Source organism: Copidosoma floridanum, unplaced genomic scaffold, assembly GCF_036245765.1.
Source record: "Copidosoma floridanum isolate Cflo_tuat_1 unplaced genomic scaffold, Cflo_Japanese_pri ptg000030l, whole genome shotgun sequence".
NCBI classification, from domain to species: domain Eukaryota; kingdom Metazoa; phylum Arthropoda; class Insecta; order Hymenoptera; family Encyrtidae; genus Copidosoma; species Copidosoma floridanum.
Genome location: NW_028321907.1, coordinates 16,838,049 through 16,861,042, shown reverse-complemented (window position 1 = coordinate 16,861,042; position 22,994 = coordinate 16,838,049). Strand labels below are relative to the sequence as shown.

General features: G+C 30.9%; 2 protein-coding genes and 1 long non-coding RNA gene across 3 annotated transcripts; 2 read left to right on the top strand and 1 right to left on the bottom strand.

Annotated features, from left to right (window-relative positions):
- The first annotated feature begins 12,566 nt into the window (after positions 1-12,566).
- On the top strand, positions 12,567-13,565 carry LOC149373506 (uncharacterized). Its single transcript, XR_016293379.1, has 2 exons — positions 12,567-12,618; positions 13,373-13,565. It is a non-coding gene; the product is annotated as an uncharacterized LOC149373506 (long non-coding RNA).
- A 539-nt stretch (positions 13,566-14,104) lies between these two features.
- On the top strand, positions 14,105-16,440 carry Ostgamma (oligosaccharide transferase gamma subunit). The gene is made up of 8 exons (XM_014361328.2): positions 14,105-14,343; positions 14,578-14,744; positions 14,824-14,941; positions 15,108-15,248; positions 15,319-15,459; positions 15,529-15,679; positions 15,758-15,923; positions 16,122-16,440. The coding sequence occupies exons 1-8, from the start codon at positions 14,251-14,253 to the stop codon at positions 16,150-16,152; spliced, it is 1,008 nt and encodes a 335-aa protein (XP_014216814.1). The 5' UTR covers positions 14,105-14,250; the 3' UTR covers positions 16,153-16,440.
- Positions 16,422-18,305, bottom strand: LOC106645462 (polyprenal reductase). Its single transcript, XM_089596163.1, has 5 exons — positions 17,744-18,305; positions 17,514-17,662; positions 17,248-17,436; positions 16,877-17,172; positions 16,422-16,801 (listed from the first exon to the last, which is right to left on the bottom strand). The coding sequence occupies exons 1-5, from the start codon at positions 17,917-17,919 to the stop codon at positions 16,709-16,711; spliced, it is 903 nt and encodes a 300-aa protein (XP_089452289.1). The 5' UTR covers positions 17,920-18,305; the 3' UTR covers positions 16,422-16,708.
- Positions 18,306-22,994: the final 4,689 nt, after the last annotated feature.

The window sequence follows — 22,994 nt, the reverse complement described above, 5'->3', positions numbered from 1 at the left end:
ATATGCTGATCCTTTTAATACCAGTACTTATTTGATCGAACTAAAAAATTTCTTTGTTTGTATTCTTCAAAATGATGTGTTTGAATCAAATAATTATTTATTTGGATCTATACAAATAAATATTTCATCGATTTGAATACACCCTTAGTTGACTAAATAAATTGTTCATTAAGGATGCAAACAATCAAGATGAATACTTAAAAAAAAAATATTCAATCAAATCAAGTAATAAGTTTTTTAGTGTTTAGTCAAAGTAAATAAATATTTATTTTGACCAACTAAATATGCGGATTTTTTTAATACCAGTACTTATTTGATCGAACTAAAAAATTTCTTCGTTTGTATTCTTGAAAATGATGTGTTTGAATTAATTAATTATTTATTTGGATTTATACAAATAAATATTTCATCAGTTCAAATACACCCTTAGTTGACTGAATAAATTGTTTATTAAGGATGCAAACAATCAAGATGAATACTTACAAAAAAAATATTTAATCAAATCAATTATTAAGTTTTTTAGTGTTTAGTCAAAAGAAATAAATATTTATTTTGACCAACTAAATATGCGGATCTTTTCAATACCAGTACTTATTTAATCAAACTAAAAAATGTCTTTGTTTGGATTCTTCAAAATGATGTGTTTGAATTAAATAAATATTTATTCAGATCTATACAAATAAATATTTCATCAGTTCGAATACACCCTTACTTGACTAAATAAATTGTTTATTAAGGATGCAAACAATCAAGATGAATACTTACAAAAAAAATATTTAATCAAATCAAGTAATAAGTTTTTTAGTGTTAAGTCAAAGTAAATAAATATTTCTTTTGACCAACTAAATATGCGGATATTTTCAGTACCAGTTCTTATTTGATCGAACTAAAAAATTTCTTTGTTTGTATTCTTCAAAATGATGTGTTTGAATCAAATAATTATTTATTTGGATCTATACAAATAAATATTTCGTCAGTTCGAAAACACCCTTAGTTGACTTGGAAAATTGTATATTAAGGATGCAAACAATCTAGATGAATACTTACAAATAAAATATTTAATCAAATCAATTATTAAGTTTTTTAGTGTTCAGTCAAAGTAATTAAATATTTATTTTGCCCAACTAAATATGCGGATCTTTTCAATACCAGTTCTTATTTGATCGAACTAAAAAATTTTCTTGTTTGTATTCTTCAAAATGATGTGTTTGAATCAAATAAGCATTTATTTGGATCTATACAAATAAATATTTTATCAGTTCGAATACAGCCTTAGTTGACTAAATAAATTGTTTATTAAGGATGCAAACAATCAAGATGAATACTTACAAAAAAAATATTTAATAAAATCGAGTATTAAGTTTTTTAGTGTTCAGTCAAAGGAAATAAATATTTATTTTGACCGAATAAATATACGGATTTTTTTAATACCAGTACTTATTTGATCGAACTAAAAAATTTCTTTGTTTGTATTCTCAAAAATGATGTGTTTGAATGAAATAATTATTTATTTGGATCTATACAAATAAATATTTCATCAGTTCGAATACACCCTTAGTTGACTAAAAAAATTGTATATTAAGGATGCAAACAATCAAGATGAATACTTACAAAAAAAATATTCAATTAAATCAAGTAATAAGTTTTTTAGTGTTTAGTCAAAGTAAATAAATATTTATTTTGACTAACTAAATATGCGGATCTTTTTAATACCAGTACTTATTTGATCGAACTAAAAAATTTTTTTGTTTGTATTCTTCAAAATGATGTGTTTAAATCAAATAATTAGTTATTTGGATCTATACAAATAGATATTTCATCAAATCGAATACACCCTTAGTTGACTAAATAAATTCTTTATTAAGGATGCAAACAATCAAGATGAATACTTACAAAAAAAATATTTAATCAAGTCGAGGATTAAGTTTTTTAGTGTTTAGTCAAAGTAAATAAATATTTATTTTGACCAACTAAATATGCGGATCTCTCCATTACCAGTACTTATTTGATCGAACTAAAAAATTTCTTTGTTTGTATTCTTCAAAATAATGTGTTTGAATCAAATAATTATTCATTTGGATCTATACAAATAAATATTTCATCAGTTCGAATACACCCTTAAGTGACTTAAAAAATTGTATATTAAGGATGCAAACAATCAAGATGAATACTTACGAAAAAAATATTTAATGAAATCAAGTATTAAGTTTTTTAGTGTTTAGTCAAAGTTAATAAATATTTATATTGACCAACTAAATATACGGATTTTTTTAATACCAGTACTTATTTGATCGAACTAAAAAATTTCTTTGTTTGTATTCTTCAAAATAATGTGTTTGAATCAAATAATTATTCATTTGGATCTATACAAATAAATATTTTATCAGTTCAAATACACCCTTAGTTGACTAAATAAATTGTTTATTAAGGATGCAAACAATCAAGATGAATACTTACAAAAAAAATATTTAATCAAATCAAGTAACAAGTTTTTTAGTGTTTTGTCAAAGTAAATAAATATTCATTTTGACCAACTAAATATGCGGATCTTTTCAATACCAGTACTTATTTGATGAAACTAAAAAATTTCTTTTTTTGTATTCTTAAAAATGATGTGTTTGAATCAAAAAATTATTCATTTAGATTTATACAAATAAATATTTTATCAGTTCAAATACACCCTTAGTTGACTTAAAAAATTGTATATTAGGGATGCAAACAATCAAGATTAACACTTACAAAAAAAATATTTAATCAAATCAAGTAACAAGTTTTTTAGTGTTTTGTCAAAGTAAATAAATATTCATTTTGACCAACTAAATATGCGGATTTTTTTAATACCAGTACTTATTTGATCGAACTAAAAAATTTCTTTGTTCGTATTCTTAAAAATGATGTGTTTGAATTAAATAATTATTTATTTGGATTTATACAAATAAGTATTTCATTAGTTCAAATACACCCTTAGTTGACTAAATAAATTGTTTATCAAGGATGCAAACAATCAAGATGAATACTTACAAAAAAAATATTTAATCAAATCAAGTAATAAGTTTTTTAGTGTTTAGTCAAAGTTAATAAATATTTATTTTGACCAACTAAATATACGGATTTTTTTAATACCAGTACTTATTTGATCGAACTAAAAAATTTCTTTGTTTGTATTCTCAAAAATGATGTGTTTGAATTAAATAATTATTTATTTGGATTTATACAAATGAATAATTCATCAGTTCAAATACACCCTTAGTTGACTAAATAAATTGTTTATTAAGGATGCAAACAATCAAGATGAATACTTACAAAAAAAATATTTAATCAAATCAAGTAACAAGTTTTTTAGTGTTTTGTCAAAGTAAATAAATATTCATTTTAACCAACTAAATATGCGGATCTTTTCAATACCAGTACTTTTTTGATGAAACTAAAAAATTTCTTTTTTTGTATTCTTAAAAATGATGTGTTTGAATCAAAAAATTATTCATTTAGATTCATACAAATAAATATTTTATCAGTTCAAATACACCCTTAGTTGACTTAAAAAATTGTATATTAGGGATGCAAACAATTAAGATTAACACTTACAAAAAAAAAATTTAATCAATTCAATTATTAAGTTTTTTATCGTTTAGTCAAAGTAAATAAATATTTATTTTGACCAACTAAATATGCGGATCTTTTTAATACCAGTACTTATTTGATCGAACTAAAAAATTTCTTTGTTTGTATTCTTCAAAATGATGTGTTTGAATAAAATAATTATTCATTTGGATCTATACTTATAAATATTTCATCAGTTCGAATACTTCCTTAGTTGACTAAATAAATTGTTTATTAAGGATGCAAACAATCAAGATGAATACTTACAAAAAAAATATTTAATCAAATCAAGTATTTAGTTTTTTAGTGTTTAGTCAAAGTAAATAAATATTTATTTTGACTAACTAAATATACGGATTTTTTTAATACCAGTACTTATTTGATCGAACTAAAAAATTTCTTTGTTTGTATTCTTAAAAACGATGTGTTTGAATTAAATAATTATTTATTTGGATTTATACAAATAAATATTTCATCAGTTCAAATACACTCTTAGTTGACTAAATAAATTGTTTATTAAGGATGCAAACAATCAAGATTAATACTTACAAAAAAATATTTAATCAAATCAAGTAATAAGTTTTTTAGTGTTTAGTCAAAGTAAATAAATATTCATTTTGACCAACTAAATATGTGGATCTTTTCAATACCACTACTTATTTGATCAAACTAAAAAATTTTTTTTTTGTATTCTTCAAAATGATGTGTTTGAATCAAATAATTATTCATCTAGATCTATACAAATAAATATTTCATCAGTTCGAATACTTCCTTAGTTGACTAAATTAATTGTTTATTAAGGATGCAAACAATCAAGATGAATACTTACAAAAAAAATATTTAATCAAATCAAGTATTAAGTTTTTTAGTGTTTAGTCAAAGTAAATAAATATTTATTTTGACCAACTAAATATGCTGATCTTTTCAATACCAGTACTTATTTGATCGAACTAAAAAATTTTTTTGTTTGTAGTCTTCAAAATGATGTGTTTAAATCAAATAATTATTTATTTTGATCTATACAAATAAATATTTCATCAGTTCGAATACACCTTTAGTTGACTAAAAAAATTGTTTATTAAGGATGCAAACAATCAAGATAAATACTTACAAAAAAAATATTTAATTAAATCAAGTAATAAGTTTTTTAGTGTTTAGTTAAAGTATATAAATATTAATTTTGACCAACTAAATATGCGGATCTTTTCAATACCAGTACTTATTTAATCGAACTAAAAAATTTCTCTTTTTAGTATTCTTCAAAATGATGTGTTTGAATCAAATAATTATTTATTTGGATCTATACAAATAAGAATTTCATCAGTTCGAATACACCCTTAGTTGACTAAATAAATTGTTTATTAAGGATGCAAACAATCAAGATGAATACTTACAAAAAAAGTATTTAATCAAATCTAGTAATAAGTTTTTTAGTGTTTAGTCAAAGTAAATAAATATTTATTTTGACCAACTAAATATGCGGATCTTTTCAATACCAGTACTTATTTGATTAAACTAAAAAATTTGTTCGTTTGTATTCTTCAAAATGATGTGTTTGAATCAAATAATTTTTTATTTGGATCTATACAAATGAATATTTCATCAGTTTAAATACACCCTTAGTTGACTAAATAAATTGTTTATGAAGGATGCAATTAATCAAAATAAATACTTACAAAAAAAATATTTAATCAAATCAAGTAATAAGTTTTTTAGTGTTTAGTCAAAGTAAATAAATAATTATTTTGACCAACTAAATATGCGGATGTTTTCAATACCAGTACTTATTTGATCGAACTAAAAAATTTCTTTGTTTGTATTCTTCAAAATGATGTGTTTGAATCAAATAATTATTCATCTAGATCTATACAAATAAATATTTTATCAGTTCGAATACTTCCTTAGTTGACTAAATAAATTTTTTATTAAGAATGCAAACAATCAAGATGAATACTTACAAAAAAAATATTTAATCAAATCAAGTAATAAGTTTTTTAGTGTTTAGTCAAAGTAAATAAATATTTATTTTGACCAACTAAATATACGGATTTTTTTAATACCAGTACTTATTTGATCGAACTAAAAAATTTCTTTGTTTGTATTCTTAAAAATGATGTGTTTGAATTAAATAATTATTTATTTGGATTTATACAAATGAATATTTCATCAGTTCAAATACACCCTTAGTTGACTAAATAAATTGTTTATTAAGGATGCAAACAATCAAAATAAATACTTACAAAAAAAGTATTTAATCAAATCTAGTAATAAGTTTTTTAGTGTTTAGTCAAAGTAAATAAATATTTATTTTGACCAACTAAATATGCTGATCTTTTCAATACCAGTACTTATTTGATCAAACTAAAAAATTTGTTTGTTTGTATTCTTCAAAATGATGTGTTTGAATCAAATAATTTTTTATTTGGATCCATACAAATAAATATTTCATCAGTTCGAATACACCCTTAGTTGACTAAATAAATTGTTTATTAAGGATGCAAACCTTTAAGATGAATACTTACAAAAAAAATATTCAATTAAATCAAGTAATAAGTTTTTTAGTGTTTAGTCAAAGTAAATAAATATTTATTCCGACCAACTAAATATGCGGATGTTTCCAATACCAGTACTTATTTGATCGAACTAAAAAATTTCTTTGTTTGTATTCTTCAAAATGATGTGTTTGAATCAAATAATTATTCATCTAGATCTATACAAATAAATATTTCATCAGTTCGAATACTTCCTTAGTTGACTAAATAAATTTTTTATTAAGGATGCAAACAATCAAGATGAATACTTACAAAAAAAATATTTAATCAAATCAAGTATTAAGTTTTTTAGTGTTTAGTCAAAGTAAATAAATATTTATTTTGACTAACTAAATATACGGATTTTTTTAATACCAGTACTTTTTTGATTGAACTAAAAAATTTCTTTGTTTGTATTCTTTAAAATGATGTGTTTGAATTAAATAATTATTTATTTGGATTTATACAAATAAATATTTTATCAGTTCAAATACACCCTTAGTTGATTAAATAAATTGTTTATCAAGGATGCAAACAATCAAGATGAATACTTACAAATAAAATATTTAATCAAATCAAGTAATAAGTTTTTTAGTGTTTAGTCAAAGTAAATAAATATTTCTTTTGACCAACTAAATATGCGGATATTTTCAGTACCAGTTCTTATTTGATCGAACTAAAAAATTTCTTTGTTTGTATTCTTCAAAATGATGTGTTTGAATCAAATAATTATTTATTTGGATCTATACAAATAAATATTTCGTCAGTTCGAATACACCCTTAGTTGACTTGGAAAATTGTATATTAAGGATGCAAACAATCTAGATGAATACTTACAAATAAAATATTTAATCAAATCAATTATTAAGTTTTTTAGTGTTCAGTCAAAGTAATTAAATATTTATTTTGCCCAACTAAATATGCGGATCTTTTCAATACCAGTTCTTATTTGATCGAACTAAAAAATTTTTTTGTTTGTATTCTTCAAAATGATGTGTTTGAATTAAATAAGCATTTATTTGGATCTATACAAATAAATATTTTATCAGTTCGAATACACCCTTAGTTGACTAAATAAATTGTTTATTAAGGATGCAAACAATCAAGATGAATACTTACAAAAAAAATATTTAATGAAATCAAGTATTAAGTTTTTTAGTGTTTAGTCAAAGTTAATCAATATTTATTTTGACCAACTAAATATACGGATTTTTTTAATACCAGTACTTATTTGATCGAACTAAAAAATTTCTTTGTTTGTATTCTCAAAAATGATGTGTTTGAATTAAATAATTATTTATTTGGATTTATACAAATGAATATTTCATCAGTTCAAATACACCCTTAGTTGACTAAATAAATTGTTTATTAAGGATGCAAACAATCAAGATGAATAATTACAAAAAAAATATTTAATTAAATCAAGTAACAAGTTTTTTAGTGTTTAGTCAAAGTAAATAAATATTCACTTTGACCAACTAAATATGCGGATCTTTTCAATACCAGTACTTATTTGATGAAACTAAAAAATTTCTTTTTTTGTATTCTTCAAAATGATGTGTTTGAATCAAAAAATTATTCATTTAGATTTATACAAATAAATATTTTATCAGTTCGAATACACCCTTAGTTGACTTAAAAAATTGTATATTAGGGATGCAAACAATCAAGATTAACACTTACAAAAAAAAAATTTAATCAAATCAATTATTAAGTTTTTTATCGTTTAGTCAAAGTAAATAAATATTTATTTTGACCAACTAAATATGCGGATCTTTTTAATCCCAGTACTTATTTGATCGAACTAAAAAATTTCTTTGTTTGTATTCTTCAAAATGATGTGTTTGAATCAAATAATTATTCATGTGGATCTATACAAATAAATATTTCATCAGTTCGAATACACCCTTAGTTGACTAAATAAATTGTTTATTAAGGATGCAAACAATCAAGATGAATACTTACAAAAAAAATATTTAATCAAATCAAGTAATAAGTTTTTTAGTGTTTAGTCAAAGTAAATAAATATTTATTTTGACCAACTAAATATGCGGATCTTTTCAATACCAGTACTTATTTGATCGAACAAAAAAATTTCTTTGTTTGTATTCTTCAAAATGGTGTGTTTGAATCAAATAATTATTTATTTGGATCTATACAAATAAATATTCCATCAGTTCGAATACACCCTTAGTTGACTAAATAAATTGTTTATTAAGGATGCAAACAATCAAGATGAATACTTACAAAAAAAATATTTAATCAAATCAAGTTATAAGTTTTTTAGTGTTTAGTCAAAGTAAATAAATATTTTCTTATTTTAAATATGAAATTATTTCACTTAAATATTTGACTATGTAATAAATTGTATTGTCTCACCAATTATTTATTTAATTAATGCTAATAAATAAAATGTAATTCAAATAAACATTTATTCGATTCAAATAATTTGAATTCGAATAAATACATTTATTTCAATTATCGAAATTTTTTTTTCAGTGTAATGTAATTGTTTATTTGTTTTTCTTCAATTTTATATCAAACTTTAATTAATAATAAATAAAATCCTTCAATTGAAAATGTGAAACATACTATGTGCACTATTTGTAATATAGTACAGAGAACAATGGTAAGAAGCGAGAATATGAGGGGTACTTTGCAGCTTGGGGCGCTGACGTCCGGTACTGCAGTTTGATTTTTTAGCTAAAATAATAATCGTTTCTCTATTTATAAAAAAAGCATTTCCAATAAAAATTGGATGTAGAATACGATGGTCATACTTAAAACACGCTAAGTGGTGAGTTTCATTGTTAAAAATTGATTTAAACATTTAAATTGTTTATATCAGTATGAAATTGATTGTAAATTTGTTTTACATATTTTTCTTTTAAAATTTACGTTTTTCCCTTTATAATAAAAAAAAATTAAATCTTCAGCTCCAATAGAACCGGAATTATGAATTTTTGAAAATTAGTCTTCAAGTTAAAAACTCGCTTTCATCGAATTTTCGACCGCTTATATTTTCTAAAATACGTAAAAAAAAAAAACCTCGAACTTTTATGTTTTTTGCTAAAAGTAGAGTCTGTAAAAAAAAATTCAGCCAATTCTGAGATGTGTTGGTCAAAAAGTGCTCGGTTTTTAAAAGAATGACCCATTTACGTACATCAGCGTTGGTATTCTGATACCGTCTGTCATTTATAACTATGAAGCCAATTTTTACGTCTTTCTCGGCAAATATCTTTGGAAAGTGCCCCATTACAGGCTTGCTAACATAGAGAAAGAAACTTAGTAAGTTAAAAAATATGACGATACATTTATAATGCGCAAAAATGTAGTATATATATCGTTCAATTTTTGGAAAAATCACGCATTCTGACTAACGACATCATGAGCCTTGTGAAAAATAATTAGATTTATAATATCAAAAAACATTGAAAAATGCCAAGTTAAAAAAGAAATTAAAAAATAATCACACAATGCCTAATATCATCCGTGTAACAACGATATCCTCACACATAAAAAAAAAAAAAAAAATTTAATCATCAATCATAATTAAATAATTTATATACATTATTTATGTTTTGAATGTATACCATTTCTCTTGCACTCACGCATCAACAAATGTTATAATTGGTTGGAAAAAAGCTCTAAGCCATTCGAAACTTGTTGATGCTGTTTTTAACCATTCATAACTAGATCGGTAGTAGAAGTTGTAAGCAAATAAAAAATTGACAAAACTCATAACTTATCATTTTTACAGTTTCAAGTGTTAAATTGCATGGATACATTAAATTCCTAAATCTTTTTAATATATTGAATCTTTTTTTTTATTGTCTCAAGTCAATAAAAGACGTTTTTTATAGGTTTAAGTGTATGAAAAAAAATTGAAGTTTAAAATTTTTTTAAATACGCATAAAATAATTAGAAATACTAAAAAATACATAAAAAATTTAGGGCATGAGAAATCACCTGATTAATCAGCTGATTTCCGAATGGAGGAAAAGCGTTTCAAAATTTTTGAAAGTTGGTTTGCAGCTTGCTGAACAGCCTGTGTCAGTTAAGTGTGTGAGAGATATAGAGCATACTTAATAGTACTCAGTTACTAATCACGCAATGTAGCTCACATGCAAAAGCAACAAAGGGATATAAATATTTTTTACAACTTATTAAAGCAAAATCTCATGCTGTAAAAAATATCGCAAAGTTGAGGAGTTAAAGATTCTAATTGAGATAATCGGATTGTAAGAAAGGATCTTGATATTAATGAAAAAAATTATTGACTTTAGGCAACCATGCTACTTAGTGATTTTTTCTTGTAACCACGTTGACTCTCCATCCAGCCACAAGTTGGCGCTGGTGTCTTTGTGCACGGAGCCTATGTAGTGTGTGTCAGTGTGTGATGCGTATCACGTATTCACGTGATGTCATCATCTAGTACTTTATACCAAATGGACCCATTATGTATTCAAAACTGCGAATACAATGGATCCAGGCTTGATAAATACAATGAATCAAGTCTGGATTCAATCATCCATTCCCTTTAACATCTTTCTATTCGATGTCAGTTTAAACACACATGTAGATATAGATATAGTGTGTGTATGCGTATCACGTATTCACGTGATGTCATCATCCAGTACCAGTGGTGAGTAGGTATCTTACCTAAGGTATGTTACCTCAGGTATCTCAGATACCTCAAGATGTTTCTGTTATTTAAAATTTTTCAATTACAGTAGTTTTCGCGCGAAAATCCGGGTATTCTAACCATTTTAGTAATTCGTAGCTCCTTAAGCTTACAACCAACTCGTAGTTTACGTCGTTAAAAAAGTAAAAGTGGAAAAATATTTAATTTTACGAAATAAACCTTTTGTGCAAAGACTATATCCTGAATAAAAATATAAACAAAATAACTAGGTTCAGATTTAAGTGCGTATTTTAATTACTGACGTTTCTGACATTTCTGACAGGTATGTGTCATTAACCTCCGAGTTGCGTCGGAAACCCACCACTGTCCAGTGCAGCAGTGCTTTATACCAAATGGATCCAATATGTATCCAAAACTGAGAACACAATCATCCATTTCCTTTAACATCTTTCTATTCGATGTTACTATAAACACATATATAGATGTAACGGGTATATGCGTTTCACGTATTCATGTGATGTCATCATCCAGTACTTTATACCAAATGGACCCATTATGGATCCAAAATTGCGAACACAATCATCCATTTCCTTTAACATCTTTCTATTCGATGTCAGTGTAAGCACATGTATATATATAAAAACACATGGTATTAGCCACGATGTAAAAATACAAGGTGCGGCCCGCGCGGCGTTGCGCATCCATTTTGATTGATCAATGCTTCCACCATGATGTAAGAATATAAGGTGTGGCGTTCCAAAGTCTCATTTTCGTGCCGTTCTGCGCCTTTCAACACGACGCCATATTGGAGGGAGATGTGACTACTACAGCGGCGAAGAGCCTGTACCTACAATGAAACGAAGCCGCTAAAGTTGAAACTAAAACTTATCCCATGCACGCATCTCACCTCGAATTGAGATATATATATATATTTATATATTTGTGTATATATACGTAAACTGATCATCGTTTACCTGTTTATTCAGTTTTTTCTGTGCAAATATTGCCAAATTGGGTGTTTGGTCACTGAAACAACTGGATTGAAAATATTGAAATAAAAAATATATATTGTTTTAGGAGTTTCTTGATGTTAATACGCTTTATATTTTAAAAGCTATTGAAATTCGCAGACAGACATGGCGGTGCGATGGAAGCGTTCCTGATTGGTCAATCAAAATGGATGTGCAACGCCACACATTATATTTCTTACATCATGGCTTCCACCGCGCCGCCATGTCTGTCTGCGGATTTCAAAAGTTTTTAAAATATAAAACATATATTAGCATCAAGAAACTCGTGAAACAATGTATATTTTTTGCTTCAATACTTTCATTCCAGTTGTTTTAGTGACCAAACACCCAATTCGGCAATATTTGCACATAAAAAACTGAACAAACAGGTAAACGATGATCAGTTTACGTATATATGCACAAATATATAAATATATATATCTCAATTCGAGGTAAGATGCGTGCATGGGATAAGTTTTAGTTTCAACTTAAGCGGCTTCGTTTCATTGTACAGGCTCTTCGCCGCTGTAGTATATAGCCACGTCTCCCTCAAATATGGCGTCGTGTTGAAAGGCGCAGGACGGCACGAAAATGAGACTTTGGAACGCCGCACCGCGTATTTTTACATCATGGTATTAGCTAGTAGCTACAGCTACATAAAGTTGCGTTCGAAAATTAATCTATTTTGCAATATGTAAATATTTCTTTACCTCAAAACTGATAGAAAATGCTTTTTTCTTTTACTTCTCAAGTTAAAAATCATGCGGCCGGTTTTTTCCGGAATATGCTCGAACATTTGAATGGAAGTCGACTTACCTCGCAGCTGGTTTCTGTAAGTTGATTCATTTCTATACCACAAAAAAACCTTATAACTTGTCAATGTCAATATTTTTAAACAAGTTTCGAGGGTACAAACGTTGCTTCCCGCGAAAATGAAATAGGGCTAATTTGAAATAAGCGACGGAAATACAGTTACACAAACGTGTTTTGCAAATGTTATTGAAAAATTTTACGAGTGTTAATAAAAAAAAAGGCAAATTTACTAGTTGATAAAAAAACAGTTCTAAACTTTGATCACGACTCAACAATTACGATTTACTGCCACGTAGAATCACACTACTAACGAACGTTATACTTAAGCTGATGAAAACTGAATGCTATAACTTTCTTCACAACTTCACGCGATATACTATTATATTATGTGTGCTTGTGCTTACTCTGACAATGTGTGATAATGACTTGACAACAAATAGATGGACGACAAGTGTCGTTCATCTATTTGTTGTCACATCATTAAAGCTTATCCTGATAATGTGTTGATAATGATGTGACAACAAATAGCTGGATTTGTTACACAACGCTCGACTACCATATTAGTGGCGGTAAAGACGAAAAGTATATGTATCCAATACCTTTAGTATTTTAGTATAGAACGTGATATTTGCGCACACTACTGAATAATATTTTTTTAGTAAAAGAAAATAAAATGCATTCAATCATAGCTTTTCTTCAACATTTTTCCAGTTAGGTATTTCCAATGCATTACTTTATTAAATATGTTTTATTGTTTTTAAATACTTCACCAGCGAGGGCGGCGAGAGCGGCGAGCGTTATACCAAGTGCAAAAGAGATAGCGGTATGTTGAGCTGTCCGTCTATCTATTTGTTGTCAAATCATTATCACACAGGGGAAGACAATCACACGTGGTATAATATACTACGTGCATCATGCGTGTGATGAGGTGTTTTCCGCAATCGTTACCAGAGCAAGTAATTTTCGGTAAGTTGCGCTCTACATTACCGTCAGATCGGAAAGTCAACTATATATATATACCTTTAATTTACTGGCGCTCTCTGTTACTCTGTCAAATCGGCGTGGGGAAAGAAAAAAAAAAAAAGACAACTGTGAGCAAGGGGCCGCAAAAGCTTGCCGAATTTACATTCATCTTTCAAAGAAAAATGAGATGGTCATATGAACGACACGTTTTACCTGCCGTCGGCTGCGGAATGTACGGAGCACGATCTCGGCACACTGATTCTGATTCAGAAGACAAATTCCACCGCAAATTACTTTCCGTAGACAACTATTTATTTTCTATCCATTGGACTTAGTTGCGGCTGGCTTATAAAGTATACTATATGGCACTGCCATAATTACCACATCTCTGTAAGAGTATAGAACAAACGAGAGATAAATTAATTGTTATTGTTATGATACTTTAATATGTCTACTTATTTACCAATTTTTTTTAAATATTGACAAGCACAACTCTTATCTTATCAAAAAATCAAAATGCCCGGGGTACACGAGCAGCAGAAAACATCCACGCGGCAAGGTGCTCATTGGTCAGATTTCAGAGAGAGTAAAAGCTAAAAGCCTGCAGTGAAGAGGTCGTGGACTCGTGGATCGGTGTGTTTATCTCGAGTTGTGTGCCGTGTTGTCGTCCCGGATCGGGAAGAAAAATATGTTGAAAATGTCAGGAAAATTAATCCTGGCCTTGCTCGTAGCGATTTCCGTGTCGCTGAGCTTTGTCACTTGCCAATACAGATCTAAAAACGTGAGTTCGTGCTTGTTTTTTCTATTTAATTCCTAGCGCTATGCTGGTTCTTATCGCCTGACACGTCAGAGATTTTTCATTCTTTATTTTGCCCCTTACTAAAATCTGACAGTAAGTAGGCCACAATTATATTGCCAGAATTTCCAGCTTCAAATTACTTATAACTAGATTTCATGTCATTCTTTGGTGTAAACATTTATCTTAACCTTGAAACTTTTATTATTTTTATTGCAGAGCTCTCCGTTGCCGGATCGTGTGAAGCAGCTTACAGAGATGTCGATGAAAAGACCGCTTCTTAAGTTCAATACAGCCAAATTTAAGGAATACATCAGAGCAACGCCTAGAAATTATTCTGTCATAGTACTGTTTACAGCTCCTGCAAAGCTTTGTCAAATTTGCGTGTATGACAACCATCTTTTTTAATTGCAAACCCAATGCTAAATAATTCAGCTATCAATTCTACTTGCATATTATTTTCAGGCATGCAAGCTATGAGTTTACAATATTGGCCAACTCCTTTCCCCATTCTCAGTCATACTCGAACAAGCTGTTCTTTGCTTCTGTTGACTATGATGAGAGTCCTGAGGTTTTCCAAATGGTAGCTATAATTTAATTCTTTATAGCAGTGCAGTGTAAGGATCAACTGTAATCGTTTATCCTGCATGAGACATGGATACATGATTTTGTGTGGCCCCTATATGCTGCCTTTTTTTATTATCACCTTAGCAATTTGGATTTTCCATGGAATAATTTTGTCTTTTTAGCTAAAATTAAATTCTGCACCAGTGTACGTTCACTTCCCACCAAAGGGCAAACCCAAGCCAGCTGACACTATGGACATTCAGAGAGTAGGATTAGCAGCTGAAGTTATTTCTAAATGGGTCTTTGAGCGTACCGATATTCAGGTAATAATAAATCTACATTCGTATTTATTCATTAGATTAAAAAATTAACTTGTGGGTCGGGTACTTCTAGATCCGTGTATTCAGACCACCAAGCTATTCTGGCACAGTTGCTGTTGTTATGCTTCTCGTTCTTATTGGAGGTTTCTTGTACCTGAGGCGCAATAACCTTGATTTTATTTATAACAAAACTTTATGGGGTCTTGCAGCTCTGGTGAGTTGTCGCTTTTTGACGCTGATAAAAAGTTTTTTACAAACAGTACAGCTGACTATAAACTTTCAGTTCTTTACCCTTACAATGATTTCTGGTCAAATGTGGAATCACATCAGAAGTCCACCATATATGTATAAATCACCTAATGGTAATTCTATATACATCCATGGATCTTCACAAGGCCAATTTGTTTTAGAGACTTATATCATTTTGATTTTAAGTATCCTTTGAAAATGAAATATAAATAAATTGAAGGTATAATTCAAAAAGAAATTTCCTTAACACGAAATGAAAACAGATGGAGCAGTTGTCTTAGGCATGATTCTCATGACTGAAGCAGCTTCGCGCAAAGGTGACGTGAAAAAACGAAGAACATTTACCACAATTGGAGCAATTCTAGTTCTTGTATTTTTCAGTCTGATTCTTTCCATATTCAGAAGTAAAGCTCAAGGATATCCGTATATGTAAGTTACTGTAATAATTGAATCCAACGTTCAAAAACGTTGTTTAAAAAATGTTGTATATATATTTATAAAATAATTACCGATATTTTTCATGAATGTCGCCAATTATTTTAAATCTTAATTTTCAATGATAGTATTGCATCAATTTTAAAATTGACCACTGCAGTACTATTCACAACTAAATCTATTTTTTTTCAGTATTTTCAACTGGCAGTCATTATTTCAGTAATTTTCCATCTCAGCCCAAACACTGATGATGTAGTCAATTGATGTTGTGTAAATGGTTGTGTACTTTCAGGTAAAGAAAGATCATAATTATACCGGACTTCATGACTTCATCATCTACTAAGAATCTTATTGTTATACTTGCTTGTATTTTAATACTATTTTGTAAAGAAAAGTAATTTATAACTAAGTTGCAATAAGAATTCCGCAATGTCTTTTTGTGCTAGCATTGTAAATTCATGACCAGAGAATGGTTGATAGTGTGGATATATAAAATTTTTTTTGAGACATTCTTATGGAATTTATTTTAACAGTACCATTTTAATAATATATTAATAATCTGTTTGTAATCTTTAAATGAAGAAAAATTTATCCGAATTTAGCGCCGCTGTATTGTATTTTATTCGCAAGAGATTTATTTTTTGTGTAGACTCGACTAGACAAATTAAGTGAGGGGTGAACACGAAATAACTATAATACGCAAAATCTAGAAAAATAGAAACTTTATCACTATCGACCTAAATGTCATAAACGGTATTAAAAAAGTCATAGTTCCAGACTTAAAAAATAAATGGTAATATTATTTTCCGAGACTTGGGATAATTCTCAAACGTATTGGAGTACCAGACATGAGATAAATATGCACATTCCACCTGTCAAACAAAAAAAATCAATTGTTATTTTTTATGAAAAACTTTATAAATAAATGCGACTAAATCATTTTTTACCTGGTTAATTATTACCCAAAGAGTGACAAAGTGAAATGTAGATCCTGCTTTTAGAATAATACTCAAACATCCATACAAACAGATTTCAGTAAACTGTAACGGTGACGTTACATATTCGAAAAGTTCTCCTTTCGGAATTTTATGTTTTTTCGTAACAACGTTTCCTTTTTTATCTTTTCTCAAACTTGCTAAGATTAAGTTAGACTTGTACTGTAAATATGTTGATATTAGAAATACAATTGAACACAAAATTTCCAAGTAGGTCAGCTTAGTCCAGTTTAATAAAACTTTGGTATCTTAAAATCAACAGACAGATTAGTGTTTATGAATTTTGACGAAGTGACAATCACCTTGTTGAAAAAATCATAAACCTGTGAGAAGTTGTCTAGATTCTCCAACAATACTGGTAACTGCTCCTATGTAATGACAATGACCCACCAAATAAATGACAAAACTCATTTTCACATCACTGAAAACGCTTAGAAAATAGCATTCATAAAATCTCTTCCAGCAATGCATTGAAAGAAGAGTAATTGCTAAAATCACATTTTCTGGAGGGACTAGAAATAAAAAATTTAATCAACAAAATATCCCAATTGAGAAAATATTACGATTTATGTAAATTATTTTCATTCACTTAATGCTGGTGTAGAAGTACCAATCATACAGCCAAAGTAATCGTTGAAAAGTTTTGGCAACTTGTTACCTAAAAAATATCTATAAATCAACAAGCTCAGAGAAAAAGTGCTCAGTGGTGCAGCTAAGATATAAAAATGCTGCATCCACCTGTAAACGTAGAAAAATTTTGAATACGTGCTCATCATGGAGTTTTTTTTTTACAAAAAATATGTACAACTTGCAATTTACCTCTTAGGAACTTCGCACATATCAAGAAAAGCATCTTTGACGTCGGCGGAAAATTTTCCGTGTCGAAAGATCTTTGAGACGAAAGCCGGTATGTAGCTTTCAAATAAATTGATGAGCATCCCGACGAAGCCGACGCTAAGCGCATTGAATAAAAAACTCAACTTCACCAAATTCATTGTCACAAGTCGTGCGTAGGGCTAATTAAAATTCAACTGGCGATTCTAAACAAAGAAAGCAAGCAACAGAAGATAAAAAAGTTATAATCACAGTTCATAGCTCCAAAGAGAAAGTGAGGGTAACGGTAAATGGATGCGCTTGACCCGTTATCTACTTTCCTATTTACATTGTACACTATATACACATGTGCATCAATGCAACTTGTAACTTTGCTTGTGATAAAAGAAAATGTTGTCTAAAACACTAAATAACTCATCATTAACTCACTAAACGTCTTCACTATTTTTGGCTGCACTAGCTGAATTTGTTGCTAATACTGACATGTCTCAGACACGTAGCAATAGAAAAAAATAAAAGCAAATTAAAATTGAAGCCTCCACACCACGGCATCTGTCAAGTTGACAGAGAAAAAAGAAACGTGGGTAGAGGGTGTTTTCCGCAATCGTCACCAGCAAGTATTTTAAGGTTGCGCTCTACGCTACCATCAGGTCGGTAAGTCAACTACCTTGAATTAACTGCGCCGCCAGCAGTTACATATGTACGACGTGACAACGTTGCGTGGTTGGGGGCGCTACTGTCGATTTACTGGTGATGTGATCCGCAATCTCACCAGCAGTAAAGCAGACGACGTCGGTCTACTATAGCTCTTTTTCGTATGACATTTTCTGATTGTAAACAAAGCAAAGCAGACGACAGAATGTCGGAAAATGTCACGAAAAAGAGCAAGTATAGACGGACGTCGTCTGCTTTACTGCTGGTGAGATTGCGGATCACATCACCAGTAAATCGACAGTAGCGCCCCCAACCACGCAAATAAATAAAATAAATGGTAAACTTGCCATCAATAGTTGCAAACGAAATCATCTTTTTATTTTACATCTATGAAAATTGTTGCGGCTGGTTTATAATTTATTGTTTGGCTCTAGGGCCAAAAATGCCTAAAACTCTCGTTGAGAATTTTAGGGCTACTTTTTAGTTCAAAAATCCGCAACGCTAGATGGCGCTGATCAAATAAATTGTTACTAATACTTACAGAAGAGCCATTTTATTAATTATAAACCAGCCGCAACTAATCTTATAGATATAAAACAAAAAGATAATTTTGATTGTACTGTTTGCGGCAAGTTAACAATTTATCTTTTTCGAAAATCTACCTCCAAAAGTGTAAATATGTAGGAGGTCGATCACTCAAAAGTGCGCAGCACAATGGTATTTTTGAAAAATGTATACTTTCATAAATAGGTACTACTTGATGTGATAACTGTTTCTTGAAACACGGCTAAAATATAAAATAATAAATAGGCCTCACCACGTGATCTAGACATGTCATATTTTAAGAAAAAACGTGAAATTTGTTAATCCAAGTAAAAATAAAAGTTTTTGCGCCTAAGAAAATATATTTATATTGTTACCTACGAGGTTGTATCAAAGTTATTGTTGATTCTGTTAATTTCAAGTAATATTTTTATACTTTGGTGTAAAATATTTTGCCTTTACTCAAAAAAACCCAACTTGTAGCGATTAATTTAAAACTTATGTGTGTTTTATAACCACACTTGTTTTCTTGGATGACAAATGGATTGATTGTACGTTTGTATATTAAAGCATATATATTTTTGTTATCAGTACAACAGTCACTGTACCAAATTATACGAAAAATTAAATAGCACAGCATGAAATTTTTATCAGATGTGAAACAAAAACCAAAATCATAAGTAAAGTGGTGTAAAATTTATTTTAAAAAAATATACACATACATAAATATTAGACTGTTACAGGATACGTATTCATGACAAACTGTATCGATTGTAGAACTTAATTGGTTTTAAAATTTTGCAAAGACTACTTGTGTTACTAAAGATGTACATCATTTTGGAGCAAAAAACAAATTGCACCAAATCTTACATGTAACGACATACTTTTCAAAGAGTCTTACAATACAATTCAATTATATGACATAGAAAATCACATATTCTGTTTTACAAAAAAAAAAATATACACATATATTAAGTACATCGATCTGTACCGATTTAGTTCTCTTATATTTACATACTATACAAGTCACGCACAACGGGTAAAACATAAAATGTCCATTTTTGGCAACGTGGTCAACAACATTGGGAGACCACTGCCTTGAAAATATCAAAAAAAATCGGATGCTGGGTCGACATTAAATCTACAAAATCCGGCTTATTGATGATATTCTTCGCATTAGTCGCGATAAACCGAAGAGCCCTGTGCCTCAACCTGTCGACGTCGTGTCTATCCGCGAGGACCATGTACTCGACAACGTTGTCGGCGCTCACTTTTTTCACGAGTTTGTCCACACACATCTTTTTCAGCTGCTCGATCTGGTACTTGTCCGCCGCGTACAAAAGGTCAACGGCCACGTCACCCAAACCCTTGACCTCCCCGGTGTACATGAACCGCAGCATTTCCCGCAGAGTTTTGTACTCAATGTCATCGACGTGGATGGTGCTCGTCTTCTGCTCCACCATCAAAGTGCGGAACATGCTGGCGAACACCGGACTCTTCACCGCCAGGACGCACCGGTGGGCGTACATCATTTTACCACCAGCCACGACAACCACGTCGCTGAACTGCTCGTTGTCCAGGAGCATCTTGTAGTCGTCGAACGCCTTGGCTTTTTGCCGCAACAGAGCGTACTTCTTCGGGTGTTCGTCCAACTCCTCCCAGTCGCTTCCCGAATCGTCGTCCTCCTCGACATCCGTCGTCAGATAAACGTCGACCTTGTGGAACCAAAACTCCACCATGAACACCTGTGGCCCGGCCCTCGTGTCGAAGCAATCGCACTCCAGCATCGTGGACTCGCTCGACCATTCGGTCCGTGAGAATTGGAAGCTCCGCGTGCCCGTGTTGTTGAGGAACCGCACTTCCACGTCGCCCTCGATTTTTTCCTCGTTTTTCAAATTACAATGCAATATCTGGTCGTATTCCGTTTTTTCGGAAGACTGTGCAAACGGGAACGATTGGGTGGTCAGTTGGAGCTGCCACTTGTAGCCCAGACAAGGGTCCTTGAACACTGGCGACACTACTCTCCCGTTTTGGCTGATGTCGCTCAGGAATACCGTCCACCGGTAGTGGTTCAGTTTCTGACCGATCACGCCGGACGTGCAATCGGTGTCCAAGTTGAATGATGCCATTTTCTTTCTTGTATTGAAATCGCACTGCACAACCAGTCCTTGGTCAACTGTTTGTTTTGGTGTTCTTTGACTGATGCCTTTGCGATGATTTTCAAAAAGTGAATATTCGAGGTGATACTCGTGGAACAGATAACTATTCTTTGACACTAACTTATTGTGGAGAACATAAGCTACGACTGATGCCTTTGCAATGATTTTTAACGTACAAATGTAACGAAGTGAAAATGGATATTTATCATCGTTCATTTAGTTGGTCGTTAATAGCCAAGTCGGTCTTGGGATTGGTCAGCTACCTGATAAGCGCTTAATGAATTTGGCCCCGGGGCCTTTCTTTTAGACCTCCACGTGCGCTTTCGCTATGAGGTGGCGTACAAACTTCATGCGAGAAATTACGTCAACTGTTAGTCCGAATTCGCTTCTCGACTTTCTATACGTTCATCGACAACTTTCTTCATGGCTATACTGATAAATGTACATACGATGCAAACAGCCCAATGCGCCTATCTTCGAATATCTTGTATTCACCAATATTTCAAACTTTTCGCAAGAATATTGAATCTAACGGCCTTTATTTGTCAATTGTTTTAGCAAAACTTGGTACAACTGATGGAGTAGTCGACAAAAGATTGGTCTGGTTACTTGTAGGAAACACTACAAAGTTTTTATGGAAAAAGACTACTCCATCAGTTGTACCAAGTTTTGCTAAAACAATTGACAAATAAAGGCCGTTAGATTCAATATTCTTGCGAAAAGTTTGAAATATTGGTGAATACAAGATATTCGAAGATAGGCGCATTGGGCTGTTTGCATCGTATGTACATTTATCAGTATAGCCATGAAGAAAGTTGTCGATGAACGTATAGAAAGTCGAGAAGCGAATTCGGACTAACAGTTGACGTAATTTCTCGCATGAAGTTTGTACGCCACCTCATAGCGAAAGCGCACGTGGAGGTCTAAAAGAAAGGCCCCGGGGCCAAATTCATTAAGCGCTTATCAGGTAGCTGACCAATCCCAAGACCGACTTGGCTATTAACGACCAACTAAATGAACGATGATAAATATCCATTTTCACTTCGTTACATTTGTACGTTAAAAATCATTGCAAAGGCATCAGTCGTAGCTTATGTTCTCCACAATAAGTTAGTGTCAAAGAATAGTTATCTGTTCCACGAGTATCACCTCGAATATTCACTTTTTGAAAATCATCGCAAAGGCATCAGTCAAAGAACACCAAAACAAACAGTTGACCAAGGACTGGTTGTGCAGTGCGATTTCAATACAAGAAAGAAAATGGCATCATTCAACTTGGACACCGATTGCACGTCCGGCGTGATCGGTCAGAAACTGAACCACTACCGGTGGACGGTATTCCTGAGCGACATCAGCCAAAACGGGAGAGTAGTGTCGCCAGTGTTCAAGGACCCTTGTCTGGGCTACAAGTGGCAGCTCCAACTGACCACCCAATCGTTCCCGTTTGCACAGTCTTCCGAAAAAACGGAATACGACCAGATATTGCATTGTAATTTGAAAAACGAGGAAAAAATCGAGGGCGACGTGGAAGTGCGGTTCCTCAACAACACGGGCACGCGGAGCTTCCAATTCTCACGGACCGAATGGTCGAGCGAGTCCACGATGCTGGAGTGCGATTGCTTCGACACGAGGGCCGGGCCACAGGTGTTCATGGTGGAGTTTTGGTTCCACAAGGTCGACGTTTATCTGACGACGGATGTCGAGGAGGACGACGATTCGGGAAGCGACTGGGAGGAGTTGGACGAACACCCGAAGAAGTACGCTCTGTTGCGGCAAAAAGCCAAGGCGTTCGACGACTACAAGATGCTCCTGGACAACGAGCAGTTCAGCGACGTGGTTGTCGTGGCTGGTGGTAAAATGATGTACGCCCACCGGTGCGT